The following is a 22,313-nucleotide window of genomic DNA, read 5'->3' as shown; positions in this document are numbered from 1 at the left end:
CTAAGGCAATGAGCGAGGCTACATGCTAACCAATAAGCCACTCTGCTCCTCTACTAAACAAACCATCAAACAAAATCAAACAATCAACCAGTGCACCAACCAAACCAAACAAATAAACCAACCGTCCTAAAAAAAAAAACAACCTACAAAAATAATCAATCAACCAAATTATCCAAACCCAACAAACCAACTAACTGACCAAACTACCAAGCAGACCAATCAAACTAAAAGAAATCAACCAACCAATAGTAACCCCTTCAAACCGCTAGCAAAGCTCACAGAGTTAACCTAACAACCTAGGAAAGCTCACAAAGTTAAGCTAACATTCTCCTTTTGGTAGGTCCAGACTAGTAGACTAACTTCTGCTGACTGATGAGAAACTCAGCATAGCTTTTTGCTGCATTCACCCTCCTGATATTTATCAGAAACCTTTTTTTTTTTTGCTGTAAATTAGGCATAGTGTTGACTATAATTTATTTTTATACAACAAATATCCATATTTGTTTTGGTACTAAAACTGTTATGATGTATGTAACCCCGGTGGTTCCAAGGGCTTGAGTGTTTGATATTATTTGACAAGTTTTTTTTTCAAAATTCAATTAAGCCGCCCTAGTTTTCTATTCATTTTCCTTCCCAACATGGGCGATGAGGACTGGATATTTATCAGCCATGTCTGATATCCGATTACACTGTGTTATTGCCCAGCTCTATTGCTCACAGAACACACCTGTCTTGTGGTTTCCCCCATTTCCAGTTTCCTATCTTTATCTTTCCAGATGCTAAAGTCCTTAATTGCTTAGGTTGAGCTGAGGTTGCAGTGCCTCCTAATGCTTCCTGTCAGCTACCAACTTGCTATTATGATTCCTGGAAACCTCAAAACCCACATCAGTGGTGCCAACACTTAAAGCACGACAGACAGTGGGAATCCACTGATCGTGACTAATGCCATAACAAACCATGTTTGCATTTTGTCTATGTAAATATTGGCTTCTCCTTCCTAGTTGCTATGAGGGTGTTTACAGTAATTGGCAGTTTACCTTGAGGCTAGTGTGCAACGCAGACTCAGGAGGATATACAATGAAGTGCCGCAGCGTGAAGCCGAAGCCCTGAGAGTTCTTATGGAGCACCAGCGTCCGCGGGCCCTGGCAGGACACACCTCTGCCTTCAGCTCCGCCCCCCAGGACCGGCCGTGGGTTATCACTGGACGACGAGACCCCATCTCTTCGCCCCTTTGTCTAGAACAAACAGAAAACAGAAATGAAGATCTGGTAAACAAACATGCACTCACATACCAGGAAGCAAGTTGTTTAATCTATACCAGAGATAAGACCTTCCTCAAGAAATGTATTCGCTGTCATTGACTGCATCTTGAAAATGGAATGTGATGAAAATATGAAATGGGATATGTATTAAGCAGAAAAAAGGGAGTATCTAAAATAGTTTGAAGACCTTAGTGTAGAGCTCAACTTATTTTTAGTGCTTTAAAAGTCTAGACTTTTTCAGTGTTTCCAGTCCTGTGTAAGAACCCTGTAACATGTGAGTTATCAGTGCTGGTTATTCCTGAACTTTCCACTAAGCATAATCGTCTACGTGTCACAGACTCCCTCATTGCGTAGGCGTTCCCAATGGAGACAAGCACCATATGCTGCTCATGTTTGTTTTTGTTTCTGTTTTGGTCCTGTCTTGTCCTGTCCTGCTTGTTATCTTACTGTGTTCACCTGTTTTGTGTTAGTTCTGAATTTGTTTGAACATTTATAACATTTATGTTTTGTGAAATCTATCGGTGCCTTTTGTCCATTAAATCTAAGCCTCGTTAGATGTTTCCGTGTTTCCTGGTTTTGACCTTGCTCGTGTTTTCGTTTTCGAATGACAGATTATCCTTGTGTGATGTTGCCGCCTGTGTTCTGACCCGTGCTATGGACTTTTTATCGTGAATATTGGATTTACCCAATTAAACAACATGCCAAGTATACGGTCCAAACTGATCATATTTAAAAGCCGGATTGTTTTTGAGTTACTGAGGTTCGGATTAAACTCATTCGATTCAAGTGATCAGGATAATAGCTCTGAAAACTAAATAGCAAATATAATAACTTAAATAACTTTGGTGGGTTTGTGCTTGCTTCCACTGTAACAAAATTCATAATTCACTAGCGCCCTAGCTATGCTTCACGGGCACGGTCAATTTTATCAGACCATTCATCCATTCTGTGAGACCTTGGATTATTAAAAGAAAAGATAAACTCCAAAACTGTACGTTAACATGCAGTCTAAATGAATACAATGAATAATACAAACAAAGCAAGCAACACTGCCAGTTTCTCAGACACAAAATAATACCCACTTTCTTTGTTTGCCCAATAAACATGTCCCATTTCAGCTCAAGACTGCGAATACTTTTTCTCAGACATACACAAGAAGCAACAGCCGACCATTCTCTACGCTTTGTCCCACATCTGTCAATCAATCAGCCGGTACCACCTGAGCAAACAGAGCTCCAGTGGAGAAGGAAGAGGGGGAGGAGGGGTCTGGGATATTCTCAACATGGCCATGAAGGCACATTTTTGCCACCAACCAGGCACTGTTCCTCTGGGAATATCTGCTCAAAGGCAGCTTGGGAAAAATGTCTGGAATCACAAAAAAAGGGGGAAAAACAGGAAAATCCCTCATTCCAGTCAGGTCATATTTGATTTGGGTTCAGACAAGGCTCTGACTCTGTATCAGTGTACCACAGAACCGCTAACGAAGTACGTGGAACAGAAGAAGAGTTCTGGAATAACATAAAAATCTACTCTTTGCTAAGCTAATTGTATAGAATTAAGTTAAAATTATGCTGTAATCATGCCTGAACCCTAACCCCATGGAGAAGCATGGAGAAAATCAAAGCCACACATGTGCTATTCTTCGTGTACGGTGTATGTGTTGTCTTGCTATATATAGGATAATGAGGTGAATGTTACTATGTTTCTGTAAGTGGGCACAAAATCCCCCTTTCCTACCACACAAAAACAAGAAGTCTGTGCTTGGTTTGTGGCAGGAAGTGTGGTGAGATGAGGATTACACCAGCTGTTCAACCGAAATATATATAAATATATCTCATGTACACATGAGAGACATGAGGAAAATTTTTTTGGGTATTTTACTGAAAGTGAAAAGTGCCCCTTCTTTTATGTGTTCTCGCTATTCTGTGATCCAACATCCCTAAACTCGGCCACCTCTTCATTCCCTTACACACACACACACACACACACACACACACACGGTTGTCATCTCTCTCTTCTTGCATTTCTCTCCATTTCTGCCTCACATCATGTTCCATTTATTACGCTTCCGTCTGATCTCACCCCTTTCGCTTGCCTCTGGCTCACTCACACACTTTCGTTCTGTCTCTTTCTCTTCAACAAACCTGAATACTGTCCCGGATGATGTAATCCTGTTTTCCCATTCCACAATTCCCTGACTTCTTTCTAACCTTTCAAACTGGCATGGATGGAAATGCTAGCGAACACAAGGAACAGAAAGTGATACAAAGAGCTCCAAGTGACAGAGAAAGAGCCGGAACCAGACATCGGCTGAGTGATGTGATAGGACAATATCATTATTGCGATATTTGAACGTTATAAAAACTGTTCTGAGGTGTAGGTGAATTTAAGGCTCCGTTGTTAACGTACGTTCACGCATACAGTGACTCGCAGCTACAAAGCGACCGGAGACCGTTCATTTTCAACGAGAGATGGTAGGAGAGTTGGTGACCAGTTTAACAATACACAATGCACTGCCGCTAGATGTGGGCGTGTCCAGTGACGCAACAAAGTTGGGAAAAGTTTTAACTTTAGGCAAATTTGGAGCGACTCGGTGCAGCGACCACCAATGTGAGTGAAGACGGTAGGGCGCACGCGATCCGTGATGCTGCCTGCAAGTCCCGAATTGTTTCGTGATTTTCGTGAATGCGGAAACGAACACAAAAGCAAGCAAACTCTGCAATATTCGGAGGGGTTTGCGATTTTTCAAAATTACAGCGGATTTTCCGCACGTTCAGCCGAAGCCCTCTTCGATTCACGTGCATCGTGCATGAGTACAAGCTAAAATGTCTCGTTTACCAACAGAAACCATTGCGAATGGCTGCGCATAACAATTTCATGCGATTCTCCAATTCGAGTAGTTTTCCGCAAAAATAATAAATAAATTAGGAAGATGCATCGCAAATTTTTAAAAAGCCACAGCAACGTCGAGCATTTTGGCCAAAACATTAAAAAAAACTAAAACCTCTGCGAAATCTATGCTTTTCTCAATATATTACGGATGAATATCGGCATGTCTTCAGGGTGGTTACATTAACACCATCCCATCTTTTATTATTTTCCTGCAGCAGCACACCTCCAAGTGTTTTATTCCTTACTTGTGATTTTTTTTTTTTTATGAATAGATTTTAAATAAAAAAAGTCCATTGAAACTGTAGTTTTTGAAATGTGGTTCAAGTGTTTTGATTCTTGTGAAAATGCCTTAAAATATGATATGTTTTACCACTAGTAAATACTGTGATATATAACGTATTCTAATGTTTTTAAGCATTGCCGTGTGAATTGTTTGGCCTATCGCCCACCCATAACCTGGGCATGAAGGTTTAAGGAGATCTAATGGTAGAGAAAGATAGAAAGAAGCGAAGACAGAAGTGGGAATCAATGAATGAAGGTAGGCAACAATAACGGTAAATTCCATAGAGCTCACTGCTAGGTCTGGGCATGCTCAGATAAGACGACAGACAAGTGAATGCTTAAAAAAAATGAGTAAAAGACAGAAAAGAGTTCAGCATGCTAGAGCATGCCAAGTTTCGACCACAAGGTTCCTCCCGTTGCTGAGAATACCAAAGCCCTGTTATTAACCCCAAAACACACATACACACACCCCTGCAGGCTCAAAAACTCCTCCGATCCTGTCCCGCTCCAGCAACATCTCTCTATCTATCCATTCAAGTCCTTCTTAACGCTGCTACTCCTTACAATGTTTTCAAACCGCGACATGTTCCAGTTCGAATGTGTGTATGTGTGTGGGATGTGAGCAAAGCCTTTTGCAAAATGATGTTGTCTCTCTTTATCCTTACTGAGCACACTCAATGCTGTGGATTTTCTCATAATCTCACAGGAAAGTGACATCATTTATTACTGACACTGATGATGAATCGCACAATACCACAGAGCGGTTATAATGTCGCAATGGATTCTCTTCGCACTGTGTGCAAGTTCATAACAGCACTGTGGTATCATAGGATCACTGTGGTGGAGATAGCTTTCACCTCAGCGGAGTTCACGGCATCTTTCCTGTAGTCGCCTGGGGCACGTCTCGGCTTGTAGCTCAGCCACATCCGCAAAGGTTTCCCTTAAAATGCGTAACCAATTTTAAATAGACAGACTTGGCGAAATAAAATATGGATTCCGTTAATCCTCTTATGTGAAGAATAAAGCTAAGGCAGACTGATTTATTTATTGACAGGAGCTTTATCCTGTTCAGGGTTGAGGTGGATCCAGAGCCTACCCCTGGAACACAGGGTATGAGGTGGGAATACACCCTGCATGTTATGCCAGTCCATTACCGTAAATTTAACATCACCAATCCATTTACTGACATGTTTTTGGGTGGTAGAAGGAAACCAGAGAACCTGGGAGAACATGCGAACATCCATGCAGAACAGTACAGGAGTGCTCAGGATTGAACTGTAGACCGTGGAGCTGTGAGGTGGCAACACAACCCGCTAAAACACAATACCACCCAACATCCAATCAGCTACCAATCATAGTTTGCTCTCAGTTGCTGGTCCAGTGGCATTTAATATGGCAAACCCCAGTTTCCAGCATGCTGAGGCAATAAAACCATGGTAGATTCTCTTCAAGAGAAGGCCTAAAGCCTCAACCTAGCTGATAGTAGTGAGAAAAAAAGTCAAAACCTGCATATTGTGATTATACTGCTACACATTGTGAAGGCAATCCATCTTAAATTATATAGTAAAGCTGTAGGGGTTCATTGAAGATTTTGAGTTCAAATCCCAGGAGTCAGAACCTTCAGCTTCAGGTCCCATTACAGCCTGGCTACTCTGATCTAGCCATGACTCAAAAGTGAGGTTTTATTAGTCCTGACCAGACACACACATACACACAAAGGACACAACAGACACCCTTACAGCTTTAAAACACACACCTGCAACTCTACAGCAAAAATAAACTTGTCCATTTTATTCACTTGTAAACAGGCACGAACGTATGAAGATCCAAGAGTGGATCACATCGACCTGTTTTTCTGTTCTTTCGGTTGAGCGCGAGACCGTTGAACTGGGTTTTCCACTTGTCCAACAGTATTTGTAATGCAGAATTCAAATAATGAAACTAGAAGTACCAAAGGATGAGATAAGGAAACTGTCATCACAGGTATGTACAGAACCTGCTCCCTGAGCTGTTAGCAATTAAACAAACAAAGCCGTTTCTTGAGCGCCTTTGGTGCTTGGAGCCCTAAAACCATAGCAGTGCATTGTGTATTGTTAAACCAAATGCACAAGGTGTCTGTATGTGCAGCTGTGTGTCTGAGGATGCACACAGCTTTCTCAAAAGGCTTACCACCTGCTCACCCTCTAAAACATGGCAACTCCTTCACAGTTAACCTAATATATAACTCAAGATTGAAAGAGCAGGCAAGCTTTTAAGATGGAGCTATATCTTAATTCAATACAGCTCGGAAACGACATTTATAGCCTTCTCCACGGATGATGATGATGATGATGATGATTTTAAAAACATTTTAGATCCATGTAACAAAACAGCACCATTTTGGAACGGAAAAAAAGAGCATGTCATTTTGGTTTGGCCCAGTGGGGCGCCGCAGAGAGCTGTGGTCATGAGGAATCATAAAACCCATGTGGATTTTAGGGAACCTGATATGGGAACACCATAAGGACAAAACACAGAGTCTAGATAGGAGCTCTAGAGCCATAGTAATGGCTTTGTGTTTGTGTGTGTACAAGCTGCATCTGTGTTTAGAGTTGTGAAACTGAGTCCCTCCCAAACTGCCGTGTCCTGCATTCCACATGCATACTGTTCAGGTTTGCCGAACTATATTTTTGAGGAACTTCCATCGCCATAATTATTAATGCAGGTAATTAATGCCATGCTGCTCTTAAATTGAACTCTAACCTTAACGTCATTGACTAAACGGAAACCTTTTAGCTCTTGTCAATAAAAGCTGCATTTTTTTTTGCATGTTTTTATGGAGAGGAGTCCAGAAAAATATCCTCAATTTCGGGGGTGATTTGGTGACCACCATGATATAAGGAACATGCCCACACAGAGACTCATTAGAAGCATCAATTTCGACCCCTTCACTTATTAATTAGCCTCTTCAACCCATCATTAGGGTTGCCATACTGGAATGTTCAATGCATAAACCAGTCCAAAGCATAACTTATTACATACTATATCTGTGTTCCTTTATAGATATCTGTCTCATTCTACAATATTTCAACTTAGGAAGTGCCTTCTGACTGGAACATAATACATACTTAACTTCCATAAGTCAGAATCCAACCATCAATTTCCAGTGTGATAGGGTGATATACGCTTATCTGGCAACATTAGTCATCACTATTCAGTGAGAGCAACTACGCAATACACTACACTGGTCCTTTCCCAAGAATTCAATTCAGCCGGATTTACTGTCATTCATTGTGTTTCAAAGTTGGTGCAAGTGTGTATGAATGAAGGGTACACCACGATACTGGAGCAGGTACTAACACACACACACGCGCACACACACACACACACACACACACACGGCTTACCCTGTTCTCACACGAAGCTGTTCTTGGTCGAGTCGGTGCAGACTCGGTGTTGGGAGTGTGTGTGATGAGCGAGTCGTCCCGGAACACGGCCACCCAGATGCAGCGTGGCTCGGGAGCGCTACAGTCCACCCCCACCACATCCCAAAAACTCCACTCTCTAGCATCGAGTCGTGAACACGCAGTGGCAGCAGGCATTACCAGAGGCAACCCGCCCGCTGTCAACATCGCAGAGCTACACACCTAACGCTATTCACACTCACACACACGCACATACACGCTTCCACGAGGACGCGCTTGTTGGAGCGTCAGTCATAGAGAGCTCGTCCCAGACTGCCAGACTCCAGACTGAGCAGAGACGAAAATGAACGGCCTCAAAAAGCCAAAAGCATCACCGAAGGAAGGAAAGAATTCCAAACTCTTCGACTCGTTCCACCATATTCCACGGTTTTCCTGGACGGGAGTCGCTCAGCATTCCACGGTTAATCCGACAAGTTCCATGTCACTCTGGAAGACTCACAAAACACACACACACACACACACACACACACACACCAGACGTAGACGTGTTCTGACTGTGGTGGCACATCCGGAGATGAAAGCAGATCCAGCCTTCAGATCAGAGAATCCAAGCTGGCAGACGGCGTTTAAGCGGGCGCGAACGTGCGTGCTTGTGTGTGTGTGCGAATGTGGCGTGTGATGGTATAGTAAATCCAAAAGAGCCGTTCATCAGCTGGAAAAGCTGGTCATCCAAGTTAAACTAAATGAATCAGACTCACTGACTGGATTAGGATAGCATCACACACTGACTGCCTCTCTCTCTCTCTCTCTCTCTCTCACTTTCTCTCTCTCTCTCTCTCTCTCTCTCTCACTTTCTTTGTTTCATTCTTTTCCTCTTACTCTCGTCAGTCTTCTGAACCTCCTCTTTCCTTCTCTCCTGACATACTGAGTCACTCAGTCAGCTCTACTGTGTCAACGCAGGACCGACCCCCACCCCGTTCTCTCTCTCTCTCTCTCTCTCTCTCTCTCTCTCTCTCTCGCTGTTTTGTTTCTCTCTCAGTGTAGAAAACTCAGAACTGCTAATTATACACCAAGCTGTAAAGAAATTATGATGCACAACTGCAGTTTGACTGGAAGGCATCTGAGTGGCAGCTGACCACTGTGTGTGTGTGTGTGTGTGTGTGTGACTGTATGTGGGAAAATAGACAGCGTGGCACAGCTGCTATCCGTACACTCCAAAAACGCCACATAAGAAGCTAGGACTAGGTTTAAACACGACAGAGGAAACAAACAGGGCTTGGTGTTGTGATGTCATGATATTGATACTGCAGTTGTTACTCAGAGAAACCAGTTGCTGAGCATGTTTCAGTCTTTTTTGCCCCCAATCCCCCCCCACCCCCCAGGCTCCTGTAAAATACTAGACACAGGAAAATAATTGTTTGCTTCATCTTTTTAAAAAATGCGCTGATTTAGAACAAGCATAGATAAATAAATCACTTTTATAATAAGTTTTCCACCACAGGAAAGCCTTCAGGATTTCTCAGTAACATGACATGTGTGGTTTTGTGTGTGTGTGTGTGTGTGTGTGTGTGTGTGTGTGTCTTATTGACTTTAAAAGAGAGGTAAAAGACGCTGGTGAAGAAACATCTGTTTTGCAGATGTTCCACTACATTAAATGTAACGATAAATGGATAAAAAGTATGATGTGTCATTGTATAATAAGTACGTAATTGTTGGCTTTGACAAACCGCTGTGATGTAAGAGGAATAAAACACTTCAGGAGGCACGTTAATGGGAAATAATCAACTTTTTGGGTGGTAACAGTACGTCTGTTTCATTTCGAGCCACAGCACACCACCCTATTGTTGGTTATTTTCCTATAACAGCAGGCTCGGCTGTGTTTTATTCCTTACTTCAATGCTGCAAGGGAAAATAATGAGGAAAAAGAGTGTATTAGATGAGACGTATTCATTTACATATAGGAATGGATTTATAATCACAGTGACATCCTGCATCTAAATGGAATTAATTATAAATTAAATTTAAGGGGAAACGTCCCATTTTTTCAAAATTCTGCACTAATGTTTCGCTCGTGAGCTTCACATAATGTGATTTTTTATTTTTTTTTACCCACATTACACATTCCTAAAAGCAAATCTTTCTTTCTCTATTCTCTTTAGGTCTTTGTCTCAGCGCGTTCCTCGTGTCAAAAAGACAGAACGAAGAGGATCTGCCAGGTAAGCAAACACAGACACGGCCGCAGACAGACGCCGAAACGAAAAGGGAAAAAAAAGAGAGAGAGAGAGACAGAGAAAAACTCAGGGTAGAATGAGTACCACAAAGAACTTGTACCAAACAAACACATCCTTACAGCTGCTCACTCTACTGGCCAACATCTGCAGCAGACCATCTCACACATTACACACATGTATAAACACACACACACACACACACACACACACACAAGTCTATAGAAAGGTCTGTAAAACGCATGAACACACACGGACAAAAAGGTTTGTGGAAAATCTCACCAAACCGTCATGTCTCAGGTGTGTGTGAGAGACAGACAGGCAGGTGGCCATGGCAGAGCTCCAGTGCCTCTCAAGAGGGCGAACGGGTTTCACCGGCCGCACAACTGGACAAGCGGCAACACGAAAACAGCAAGCCAGAATAACGTGTGCTAAAGAACTGAAATCAATGTCTCTCTCTCTCTCTCTCTCTCTCTCACACACACACACACACACACACACACACACACACACACACACACACACACATCATAACGCATCCACATTTCATGAACACACCAATGCCCTGTGTATTCCCTGTGAACATAGCAGTAGAAGCATCACTGCAATTCAATGGATTATTCTTGAAAAAAAAAAAAGCATTGATGGTTAAACTGTGAGTCACTAAACTGGCAATATGACTCAACCGCAAAACAGGTTTGAGATATAAAAAGTACAAATCGACTGCTTTCTATTACTCGTCTGCAATTTAAAGGATAAGAAGGTTCCGTCTGGGATCCTAAAGGTTCTTCCTAAAGCTTTGTACCTCTCAGGAATACTAGGAAAGATCAGGAAAAGCTCCAAGCAGAACCTTTAAACATCCAAAGAACCCTTGAAAAGATCTTTATTATATATTCCTCGAGTGTGACGCGTATAAGGTTGGGAATACGGCACTGATCAAAGCCTTCGACAGTCACTACAATTTTATGCTGATTATTCATCACTTACAATTATTATTTTGAATCCATCCATCCATCCATTTTCCATACGGCTTATTCTACACAGGGTCGCGGGGATGCCTGGAGTCTATTCCATGGAACTCAGGGCACAAGGCGGAGGACACCCTGGACAGGGTGCCAACCCATCACATACCCATTCACACACTATGGACAATTTAGAAATGCCAGTCAAGCTACAGCACATGTCTTTGGACTGGGGGAGGAAACCGGAGTCCCTGGAGGAAACCCCCTAATCACGGGGGGACAAACAAGCTCAGCGCACACTGGGCAGACATGAGATTTGAGCCCCCAACCCGGGAGGTGCGAAGCAAAAGTGCTACCCACCCAACTAAGCCACCGTGCCCTCTATTATTTTGAATATGAAGTCATTTTGTTTAACATTATTGCTTGATCATTTTTCTGATATCAGAGAATATTAATAAGAGAACCACAGTTATTTCTAAATATTATATAAATACTGTTTTGCAGGTGCTTAGAATTATTTTCTGTAGTATATCAGTACTATAACATACAGTATAATTATAACGTTGAACTTTATTATTAACCCAAATATTATGAGTGTTTTTGGAAAATTAAATATCATTAATAAAGGTACCTACAGTAATATAGTAACAAACAAGCATGAGTCAAGAGTCAAATCTCTCTCTCTCTTTCTCTCTCTCTCTCTCTCACACACACACACACACATACACACACACACACACACACACACACACACACACACACACACACACACACACACAGCGTGTTGAATTCCTCACATGTAGTTATAAAGAAGCCTGACCCCTGCTGGAGACTGTAATCATTCCTCTCTCTCACACACACACACACACAAGCCCTGATCAGTCCGAGACACATCAGTGTCATGCTCACATGCCAGTCTGATTTCTTTTTTCAGTGTAAACAGAGATGCCTGCAGAGCCATAAAACATCAGCAAAATGCAAAAATTTTATCTGACTCCAATGAGTGGGTGGAAGAAACAGTGTGTAGTTACTCAGCTGGTTCATTTTAGCTGTAATCCTCAGAAAGCACTGACCCGTAGAGGGCCGAGTTGAATGCAACACAATCACAACAATAATAAATAATAATAAAAAAATAGTATGAACATGTATTTAGGAGCTTAAAATGATAAGATGGTGTCAAACCTCCTCGCACTCACCAAAAAAATACACCAAAAAAACAAACAAACCCTAAAAGAGCCTTCATATTTCCTTCTGGTTAGACTTAGGGTCAGGTGTAGACAGTGCATTAATTAGACAGTAAACAAGGTGGGACCGAAGAAGGATTCAAATATCTGAAAATGTTGACACTGTGAGAACATCTGGCTTGTCCCCAAGATCCTCTCGAGAGTAGTAAGACGTACATCTTCGATGCTCCATGCTAAAAGACAAAACTTGCTTGCAACTCTAGATTTAAGAAGGATCGTTTCTTCGTGCACTTTTAATCCTTTTCATGCATCGTGTTATGTTTTCCACTCCATTTCTGATTAACAGCTTTAGACACAAGGCACTCAATTATAACAAAGTTTGAGAAGGAAAAGCACTTACTCATCTTCCCAGAGTCTTAACAGACTGTAGCAACATGGGATGTAGCCAAGCAACGGCTGTTAATGGGAGGCAATGTGCTCGAGCGGGTAAAAAGTAAGTGTTTACACCTGTGTGTGTGTGTGTGTGTGTGTGTGTGTTTAATGAGAATATTAGATATCTGCTCTTGTTTTTCATAACAGAGAGCTGACACTGCACCAAGTGCTTTCCTACATTGGACAATGCTAAGTAGATTTCTTAAAACCGTTCAGTGGATTCAGAGTTAAATTCCTCACACCTGCAGATACAGTGATAAAATACTAGACTTCCTGCGAGTGTAATTCATCTTTAAACTGGCATTATACATGATGGATAACTGAAATAATTCCACTTGTGCTCATTTCCTTTCATGTCTAGCACTTATTTCTAGTCAGTACTGTCCTTGGACTGGAGTCAACTTCACTTTCTTCCTTTTTTTTGTGCTCTGGCTAAAATGAATAAATGTTAAAGCGCACCTATTATGGTTTTGAAACGAAAGGTCTCAGACAATAGATTTACATGCATCCAAGCTCAAGAAACACTTTAACGCGCTCATAATTTAAACTGCAGCATAACCATTTTTCCCCCCGAGTGTCACAAACGACTCGTTAAATGATCCGTTCTAAAGGATTCAACTCCGCCTTTCAGAGAGAATACTCTGCTCTGATTGGTCAGATATCCCAGTCTGTTGTGATTGGTCTACCACTGTCAGCATGTGTAGAAAAGGAAACGCCCACCACCAATGAAGACCAGAGGCGGGGCTTTTTGTTACAAACCTACGTCGGTTAGTACAGGAAGTAAAGTCTGGAATCACTAACGACTCATTTCAGCTGTTCAGAATCGATTCCTTCTTTTGGGAATCGATAACCCTGTTTGTCGTGCACTTTGATTTTGGGAACTTTGCAGACTTTTTTACATTCACAAACAGCTCTATAACTACACTACATGAAAGGTAATATTTGGAAAACCATAATAGGTGCACTTTAATGCATAAAAAGGAGCATGCATTACCACGTCACCTTAAACAATGCTGCTTCCTCAGCAATGTTTTACCTGCACTCCAGCCAAACAAAGGCACCGCATGCTAAACAAGCAGTTGGAAACGACAGAAGGCACGAATTATCCAGCCAAGTGTTGAGAAAAGAGAAGGGAGAAGAAATGACTATGATCTAAAGCAGAAACCAAAAAGTTTCCAGATGGGGCAAACACACAAAACACCCCACAGTACAACAAGCAACACATGCACACATATACTAGGCATGCTCTCATAATCAGGTATAGGATATACAGCGATAACAAACAAGGACAGTAGTATAATTACCCCCCCATTTAGATTAAATGTGTCCTTCTTACACAGAACAATCCCAGAATTCAGTTCAGATGAGATGAGGTTTTTTTGGGAGGAAGCTACCTAACTGTGCTCCAGATTATAAAGTCTGTCCCGCACTTAAATTAAGTGTCTTAATTTAAAGAAGCATAAGAACATTTCTCCTTCTGGAAACATGAGCAGAGTAGGACTGTAAAAATGTACAAGTCTACAGTATGTTGACGTTCTACACGCAGTGTGTGAGTGTTTTATAGCCCGGGTTTGTTCAAGGTGGGGTAGCTCTGCACTGATTACGTTCTATTAGGATCGTTGATCTTTTTCTGAGTAGCTGCATGTACGTGCACGCGTGTCCGTACCGATGATGTCATCCATATATGGAGCAATATCACAATCATAATCGGGGCTGTAAACATTACCACGCTAGACTACCCTTGATTTCCACATGGACGTGAACCCCCCGATGGAATCCACCGAGTCGCTGTGTCTTTGTTTGTTTTAAATACACTTTAACCACTTGCAACTGCAAAACCACAGAAATGTGACAACACGGGATCTACTGCAGAATAAACCACTGTAACTTCTCAGTAACAGCGCCGGGGGGGGTTCTTTAAAAATTCAGACTGGCTTCAATTTTGCTCAACTTTATTCTACAATAAAACTGTATCTGTATCTCGTTGTATGTAGTGTAATATCCACATCCAGTGCTTCACTTCCTCTCTCCGCTGCAGTGAAACATGAGACTTTCCTCTTTGTGTTTTTTTTTCTATTCTGTCCATTCTGTTTTGGTCCATGTGACACTGCCACCTACTGCCCATGTTCACATAAAGAAATGTTGGCAGACACGTCTGCAAAGATCTATGCATGACACGTTTACACATTCGCAGAAGGATCTCAAACGAATAAACCAGCTCGAATAGTCCTGGAGGGGGAAAAAAAAAAGCAGTAATTACATCCCCGGTTGAAATTAATTCATTAACCTTGTTCAAACATTCATAGGGTGAACGATCCTTCACACAATACAAAATTCTAGCTACTAACTGAAACTCATTAATAGAGTAATTATTATACACATCATTATCAGTTAAAGCTCTGAAGATGGAAAATGGCTGAAGCTCTCCCCTAGACAGGCAACGCAGCATATTCCCTCATCAGAGCCTTGCGATTTCTTTTCTTCTATTAATCCCTCCATCTTCTTCCTCTGCACGGAATTTCCATCTCGCTGTCTGTACCGCTCCACTCCGCTCGGCCTCTGTATAATTAGCAGCGTTTAAATTATAATGTTGGGCTGCAGGGATGACGTTCTTCTTTCCTTCTCTGTGTGCAGGACTGCGGTGGCTGGAATGCTTGTCATTCGAGAGTGATGTGAGGAAAAGGTTAAAGAGCCAAAGAAAAGAGGGCACAAAGAGAGAAAAAATAGAAAAAGGAGGAGAATTCTGACGTTGAAAGGCAGTTTGGGAAAGCCCAGAGCATTCTCTGGTCAGTCAGACCACCTAAGTATCCACTGGATATGACTCTAAAAGAGCTTCATACACACACACACACACACACACACACACACACACAGTGCCATGCCTTGGGAATGTTTAGCTCTTTGGGTTTGCCTAATCTTGTGATCCCTCTTCCCAAATCATTAAAGTGACCGTGAAAGAGAGATAAATCATGCATATGTCCGTTTACATCCCAGACACGGGGTTCATTCTTGGTGGCGAAAAGAGACAAGACTATCTAAGACAACGTTTGCTCATTAAGCCATTGCCGTCACGCGCACACACACACACACACACACACAGATATATACACAGCTATGGGAATGTTTTAGAACCACAGCCATAACCATCATTTCATCTCTACTGTTTCCTGTTGATACTCCTTACTGAACAGAGCCAACTTGTGTGTGTGTGTGTGTGTGTGTGTGTGTGTGTGTGTGTGTGTGTGTGTGTGTGTGTCTGTGTGTGTGTCTGTGTGTGTGTGTGTGTGTGTGTGTGTGTGCATATCATCTCAACCCAGGGTTAAACCAAGTCATAAGACATAAGATCTTGTCGAGTGGACAAACGATTCTGCTTCTTTCCTGTTCACTAACACAACCCACCCCCCCACCCCCCGAATTGCATTTGGTTGCTGCAATTCTGTGATTTTACACAGATACACTTTTAGCTATCATTCAGTCAGCTGGCTAACACTGTGCTAGCCTGACAGAATATACTGTGTAGGCTATATGGGTATTTTCCACATTCTGTTAGCTACCATGAGCTAGCCTTACAGGATTACTGACAGGACTTTCATCTTAAACGCTCATGATAATCACTAATAACACTAGCTAGATAGCTAGTATGACCTTACTTGCCAGGATATCTTAGAGGATTGTTAACAAATTCTCATAAATATTTATTATCTTTACTGCTAACACTGGTTAGCTAACCTGAAAGAATTCCGAGCGGACTTTTCAGTCACATTCATTAAAGTTTATAATGCTAGCTAGCTTTTTAACCTAGCCTTAACTTAACAGGATTTTCGGGACAATTCTTTATATTTATACAGTTCTGTATAAACAGTGCCCACCATCCTGATTTGTTATAGTTTTGTGTATATCTCATTCTAAATAGTTTTAGGTCTTCAAACGAAGTACAACATAAAACAAAGACAACCTGAGTAAACACACAATACAGTTTTTATTTATTTATTTATTTTTATTGAAGCAAAATTATTAGTATTAGTATTATCCAACACATATCACCCATGTGAAAAACTAAGTGCCCTCTTAAACTTAAAATCTGGTTGTGCCACTTTTAGCAGCAATCACTACAACAAAACGCTTCTGATAACTGGAGATCAGTCTTTCACTTACTTCTAGGACTAGGATTTACTCCTATGCTTTGGATCGTTATCTTGCAGCAGAATCCAGTTGCGCTTGAGTTTCCACTTACAGACTGAAGACTGGATATTCTCCTTTAGGATTTTCTGGTAGTGATCAGAATTCATGTTTCCCTCAATTATTGCAAGTTGCACAGGCCCTGATGCAGCAGAGCATCCCCACACCATCATACTGCCACCACCATGCTTGACCGTAGCGATGATGTTCTTTTTGTGGAATTCTGTGTTTGCTTTATGCCAGATGTAACGGGACCACTGTCTGCCAAACAGTTCCACTTTCGACTCATCAATCCACAGAACATTCTCCCAAAAGGTTTGAGGATCATCAAGGTGTGGTTTGGCGAAATTCAGACGAGCGTTAATGTTCTGTATCTTTCAGTGGTTTTCACCTCACTTCACCACTCTTCCATGGATGCCATTTTTGCCTAGTGTCTTTCTGATAGTGTAGTCATGAACAGTGACCTTTATTGATGTAAGAGAGGCCGGTAGGTCCTTTGATGTTGTCCTTGGCTCTTTTGTGACTTCCTGGATGAGTCGTTGCTGTGCTCTTGGTGGATTTTGGAAAGTCGGACACTTTTTTTTTCCATTTGGAGATAACCTTTTCATTTAAAAACTGTATTTCGTGTTTACTAAGATTGCCTTTGTATTATCTTAGATTTTGTTTTAAATTCTGAAACAAGTTAGTATGAGAGATACACAGGAACTCATACTACTCCTACTCATACTGATCGTGTTTACAGTAATGCTAGCTAGCTGGCTAACATGAGCTGATGGGGTTTCTGAGGGGATTTTTCCTCATATACATTAATCGTTAATGTTCAGAAGCTAACATGAGATAACGACAGAATTTCTGAGGGAATTTATGTCATATTCAGTAATCGTTAATGTTCAGAAGCTAACGTGAGATAACGACAGAATTTCTGAGGGAATTGTAGTCATATTCAGTAATCGTTAATGTTCAGAAGCTAGCGTGAGATAACGACAGAATTTCTGAGGGAATCGAAGTCATATTCAGTAATCGTTAATCTTCAGAATCTAACCCGAGCTAACCTGACAGGATTTCTGAAGGAATTTTGAAGTCATATTCATTCATCCTTATTGTTCAGAAGTTAATATGACCTAAGCTGACAAATATATCCAAATGAAATCGTAAAACAAAGACACAAAGACACAATGCTTCTAGGTGACTTAATGTGTTTGTTTTCCCTCATTAATTTGCTCATCAAATTTATGTGGGAACGACAAACATCAGCCTTGTGATTAGTGAGAAGGAAGCTTTGGTAAGGTTCACCAAAGAAAGTCTACAATTTCATTTCAAGCAGACGTTAAAAAGTCACCAATTCATTTTTTTTTTTTTTTACATACTGTGCCCCCAATGGTTACAGCATAGTACTATCACTCACAGAAAGAATGTAAAAAAGATCACATCCTCACACACTCAAATCATCCCTGACGAAAAACATTTAGGTGAAAAGTTCAAGACTGTGGAGTTGTGGAATGTTTAAGCGACTGAGTCTAGCAGCATTATAATAACCTGATGCGAAACCCACAAAGAGAGTGAGTGCAAAAGACCCTCAGATCTCCATGCATGCATTCATTATCAGTGATACAAGGTGAAGATATGGTTTATGCTGGAACCGAGCAAATAGAGGTAGACGTGGCGTGACGTATTGCTTATGATAACTTCATAGGGTCTTGTGCTAGAGTAGGGGTGGATGATATGGCAGAAAAACAATATACAACACATATTTGATACACTACATAAAAAAACAATAAATTCAATGTTTTTTTTTTGTTTTTTTAAAAACCCCTACAAATAATGTTTTGAAAGCGTAACAAGAGGCGAAAAAAAGTTAGTGTTGAATCCGGTATTTGTTACTCCAAGCAACAAAACTCAGAAAACAGTACTGTCAGTTTAATAAACAAAGCTGGCAGGACTGCGAGAGAGAGAAAGAGAGAGAGAGAAATAGTAAGGGAGAGAGTAAAGCCTTTTCACTTGACCAAATAAGGCAGAGGCTCAAAAGACAAAAAAAAAAAAAAAAAAACAGAGAGGAGGAAAAATGCTGAAGGGGACACAACGAGACAAAAAAGGTTAGGAAGTACCAGAGATTCTGAAACCTACGCACAAACACTGCGCACAATAAAACGCACAACGGGACAAGATGAGGGAAAAGACCGAACACAGATAACGAAGGTTCACGTGCAGTGAAACAAAAACAAAATGGAATGCTGGCTTTCAGAAAGAGAAGAAAAAAAGAATCCCATGGAGGGATAAGAAGGAGATGAGAATAGAGATGCAGAGTAATAACTGAAGTCCTCCCTGCCCCCAGGAGACTTCGCTCTCTGCCCAGCCCAGTTATCTGTGTATCAGCCTGCCTGGACACGATCCTCATAGAAACTGAACACACCCGCTCTGATCATTACACACACACACACAACAATGTGATCACAAATAAAGCCTTGTCAATTGATCTTAAAGTATCAGTAATGGAAATGAATTCTATAGATAAGGCTTTTTTTATTGCACGTTTGAGTATTCTGCGCATCAATCCATTCCTCTTAGGACAGCAGACCTGGTTTTATTTTAACCGGCACACACGTATTGCACTAAGTCAGGCCAAGAGAGCACCACATGCTGGGAAAATGTGAAGCTTGGCTGTATTTTGACAAGTCAGAGGAACCAAGATGCCGTTCGCCAACGTTCAATTTCATGTAACACTACCAACCTGTGAGATTATTTCACTTCCTGTCTCTCTTCCTCAAACTCAGAGGTTAAGACGTTGAACTACTGTTCAGAAGGTTGTGATTTCAAATCACACTATGGCCAAGCTGCCACTGTTGGGCCCTCGAGCAACGCCTTTAACCCTCAACTACTCAGTCGTATAAAATGAGATAAATGTAAGTCGCTCTGGATAAGGGGCATCTGCCAAACGCCATCAAAAATAAGGGAATCAGTTAAGTTCATTTCTACCACAATGCTGTTCAATTCTCTAATCTGATTGGTCAAAAAAAGACGTTCGTTAACTCCCTATAGCAGCTCTGACAATACTTCCAGAAGCAAGACAAATCCCAGGTTTATATTAATGGGCTCGTTCTACTATGTTATTGCAAGAGCTTGTATGGCTGACCCTCCACATAAGTGGATTAAAAACATGTGTAACCACTGATAAAATCGAAAACGTTTTCAGAGAGGATGTGTTTTTTTAAATAAAGCTGTAGCTCTACGTTTTCAGACATGGGAAAGTTTTGCTGTTTCTTTTTCTGTAACAGTACAAGCTGCAAGTAAGGTTGGTGATAAGTGGTAACAGGAACTAACTTGTTTTGCAGCCATCATTCAACATGTATCTGTAAATGGATAAATAAATAATTAAAAAAAAAAAAACAATGTGCTGTTCTTTAACTAATGAAAAAATAATAACTGGCAAATTGCTCTGGTAAGAGGAAAACAGTGTTAAAGGGTGTCCTCTAACAGTCTGTTCACAGCGCATCAACCCGTCGTTGATTATTTTCCCATAACAACACGCCCCTTTTAATGTAATATGCCAAATATGTATGCAAGAAGTATGTATGCGACACAGAAGCACACACAAATGCACACATATGCACGCAAATCCGTCCAATTGACTGAGAGCAAGAGACCAATGAAGAAAGTAGGCTAACTAAAGAAGAGTTTTAATAGAGGGCATACACACTCAATGCAAGCACACACACTCGTGTATGTATGATGCCTCCTCCTCCAGGACCCGGACCACTGGCCTACCCTTTCTGAACTGATCAAAGTCCGCATACATCCAGCACACAGAGGAAGAGTGTGAAGGTGTGGAAGTGTGTTTGCGCTTTCCTCTACTTTCGGGACGAGTACAGAGTGTCAGTCCTCATCCCTGTACTGCATCCAGAATAACACAAAACACCACCCCTGCTTGACCCTGTGCCCAAGCTTCCAAAATACTTCCCTCCCTCTCTCTCTCCCACACTCCAACTATCTCTGTTTCTGTTTTTTCCCTCTGTTATGGTCGCTTCTTCGGCAGCGGAGGAATTCTGCCACTGTGGGTTGACTGGCATCTCACTCTTTTAAAGAATATTGCCCCCTTAACCCTCCCATCCACTCAGAATCCTGACCTTATTTACTCTCTGCATAGAAAATCTCAGAAAAAAAGCCTCAGAAAAAGTCACTTTGCTTATAAATGAGTCAAACTCTAAAGTACGCACATAGTCATTTTTGGGTCAGTAACTTAAGTTATGTCAATATTTACATGGAGAAACTTCTCCATACTCAGAGCTGCACTAAGCAGATACTTGACGTGTTAAAATGACGTGTGCAGCTCACACCATCAAGGCAGGTTTTATGTGTAGCAGTGTGGGCTGCATGGCAAAACCAAGGTTTATATTAATGTGCACGTTCTAATATTTAATCATTTGTGTAGTCACGACTTGTCTTATACACGTGGACTTGTATGGCAGGCATAAATAAATGTGTGTAATTTCTGATTATTGCGATGTTTACTGTACGTAGATGTTTATTTAGTGTTTATGCAAGGGAGCCCCCAGTGTCCGCAGTCAGAGTTATGTTCTCTGAAATGTCTTCAGAATGAAGAGTTTTGTGGTTTCTCCGTAACATGACAAGTTGAATTTATGCCTTATTAATTTCAAGAGAGAGAAAAAGAGGCTGGTGAAAGAATGGCTGTTTATGTCTGATATGACTTCAGTGATAAGTGTGGAGTAACACAAGACAGACCATTCTGTTGTACTAAAACAATACGCACAGAGGGGGTGTAATGCGCAACAATGTGCAAGCGGAGTGCTGCCACTAGAGGTCGACCGATAGTGGAGTTTACCGATACCGATAACTAAGTTGAGCAGTACCTGACGATAGACGATTAATCGACCGGTACTGAATGAAAACACAACACTCAAAGTAAAATACTGTTGAACCTTATTACAAAAATAAACAGTACGTATTGTACCGTGAAAATGTACTGTAATACAAATGCAAATATATATGAACTATTAATAAACATTAAAGTAAATAAAAGATACACGTACAAAATAAACCAAAAAGTTACACTCCAAATAACAAATAAAAATAGAGACGTCCAAAATGAATCAAATAACACAACAAAATTTGTCAGTTTTTATTTTGCCTCTAGAGGCCGCTCTCGTACTGTATAACGACAGCGGACCCTTCTCAGCTGCTCCTGCAACGCAACCGGGAAAAACTATCGGTGTGGATTTTTGCCAATAACTGATAGTTCCAGCAATCTGTTATCCGTGCCGATTAATCTGAAAACCGGTCAATCAGTCGACCTTAGGCCGCTACCCCCTGAAGTGCGTTATTTATTTATTTTCATTTTAGAACTAAACCGTCTGGAATGTGTCAGTCCACTTATATCACATCGATTTGCCAATGATTACATTGTTTAATCTATTAATGAATGACACTTCGCATTTTAATTGTTCCTAGTTAAGATTTAATGTTGGGGAACGTC

General features: G+C 41.2%; 1 protein-coding gene across 6 annotated transcripts in view; it reads right to left on the bottom strand.

Moving 5' to 3' along the window:
- Positions 1–22,313, bottom strand: part of arhgap23a (Rho GTPase activating protein 23a) — a 93,097-nt gene that overhangs the window by 40,241 nt on the left and 30,543 nt on the right. For 2 of the 6 annotated variants that reach the window (XM_053676016.1, XM_053676019.1), the window contains exons 1-2: positions 7,823–8,820; positions 1,038–1,235 (exon numbers count right to left, since the gene is read on the bottom strand). In XM_053676016.1, coding sequence (XP_053531991.1) covers positions 1,038–1,235; positions 7,823–8,047 — 423 coding nt within the window. In that variant the 5' untranslated portion in view covers positions 8,048–8,820. Of the gene's footprint in view, positions 1–1,037; positions 1,236–7,822; positions 8,821–22,313 lie in introns of those variants that run through there. The other 4 variants (XM_053676020.1, XM_053676025.1, XM_053676028.1 and 1 more) reach the window with 2 other exon arrangements.

Source organism: Ictalurus punctatus, chromosome 2 (genome assembly GCF_001660625.3).
Source record: "Ictalurus punctatus breed USDA103 chromosome 2, Coco_2.0, whole genome shotgun sequence".
Lineage (NCBI taxonomy): Eukaryota > Metazoa > Chordata > Actinopteri > Siluriformes > Ictaluridae > Ictalurus > Ictalurus punctatus.
The sequence above is the reverse complement of the archived record's forward strand: the minus strand, read 5'-3'. Positions and strand labels throughout refer to the sequence as shown.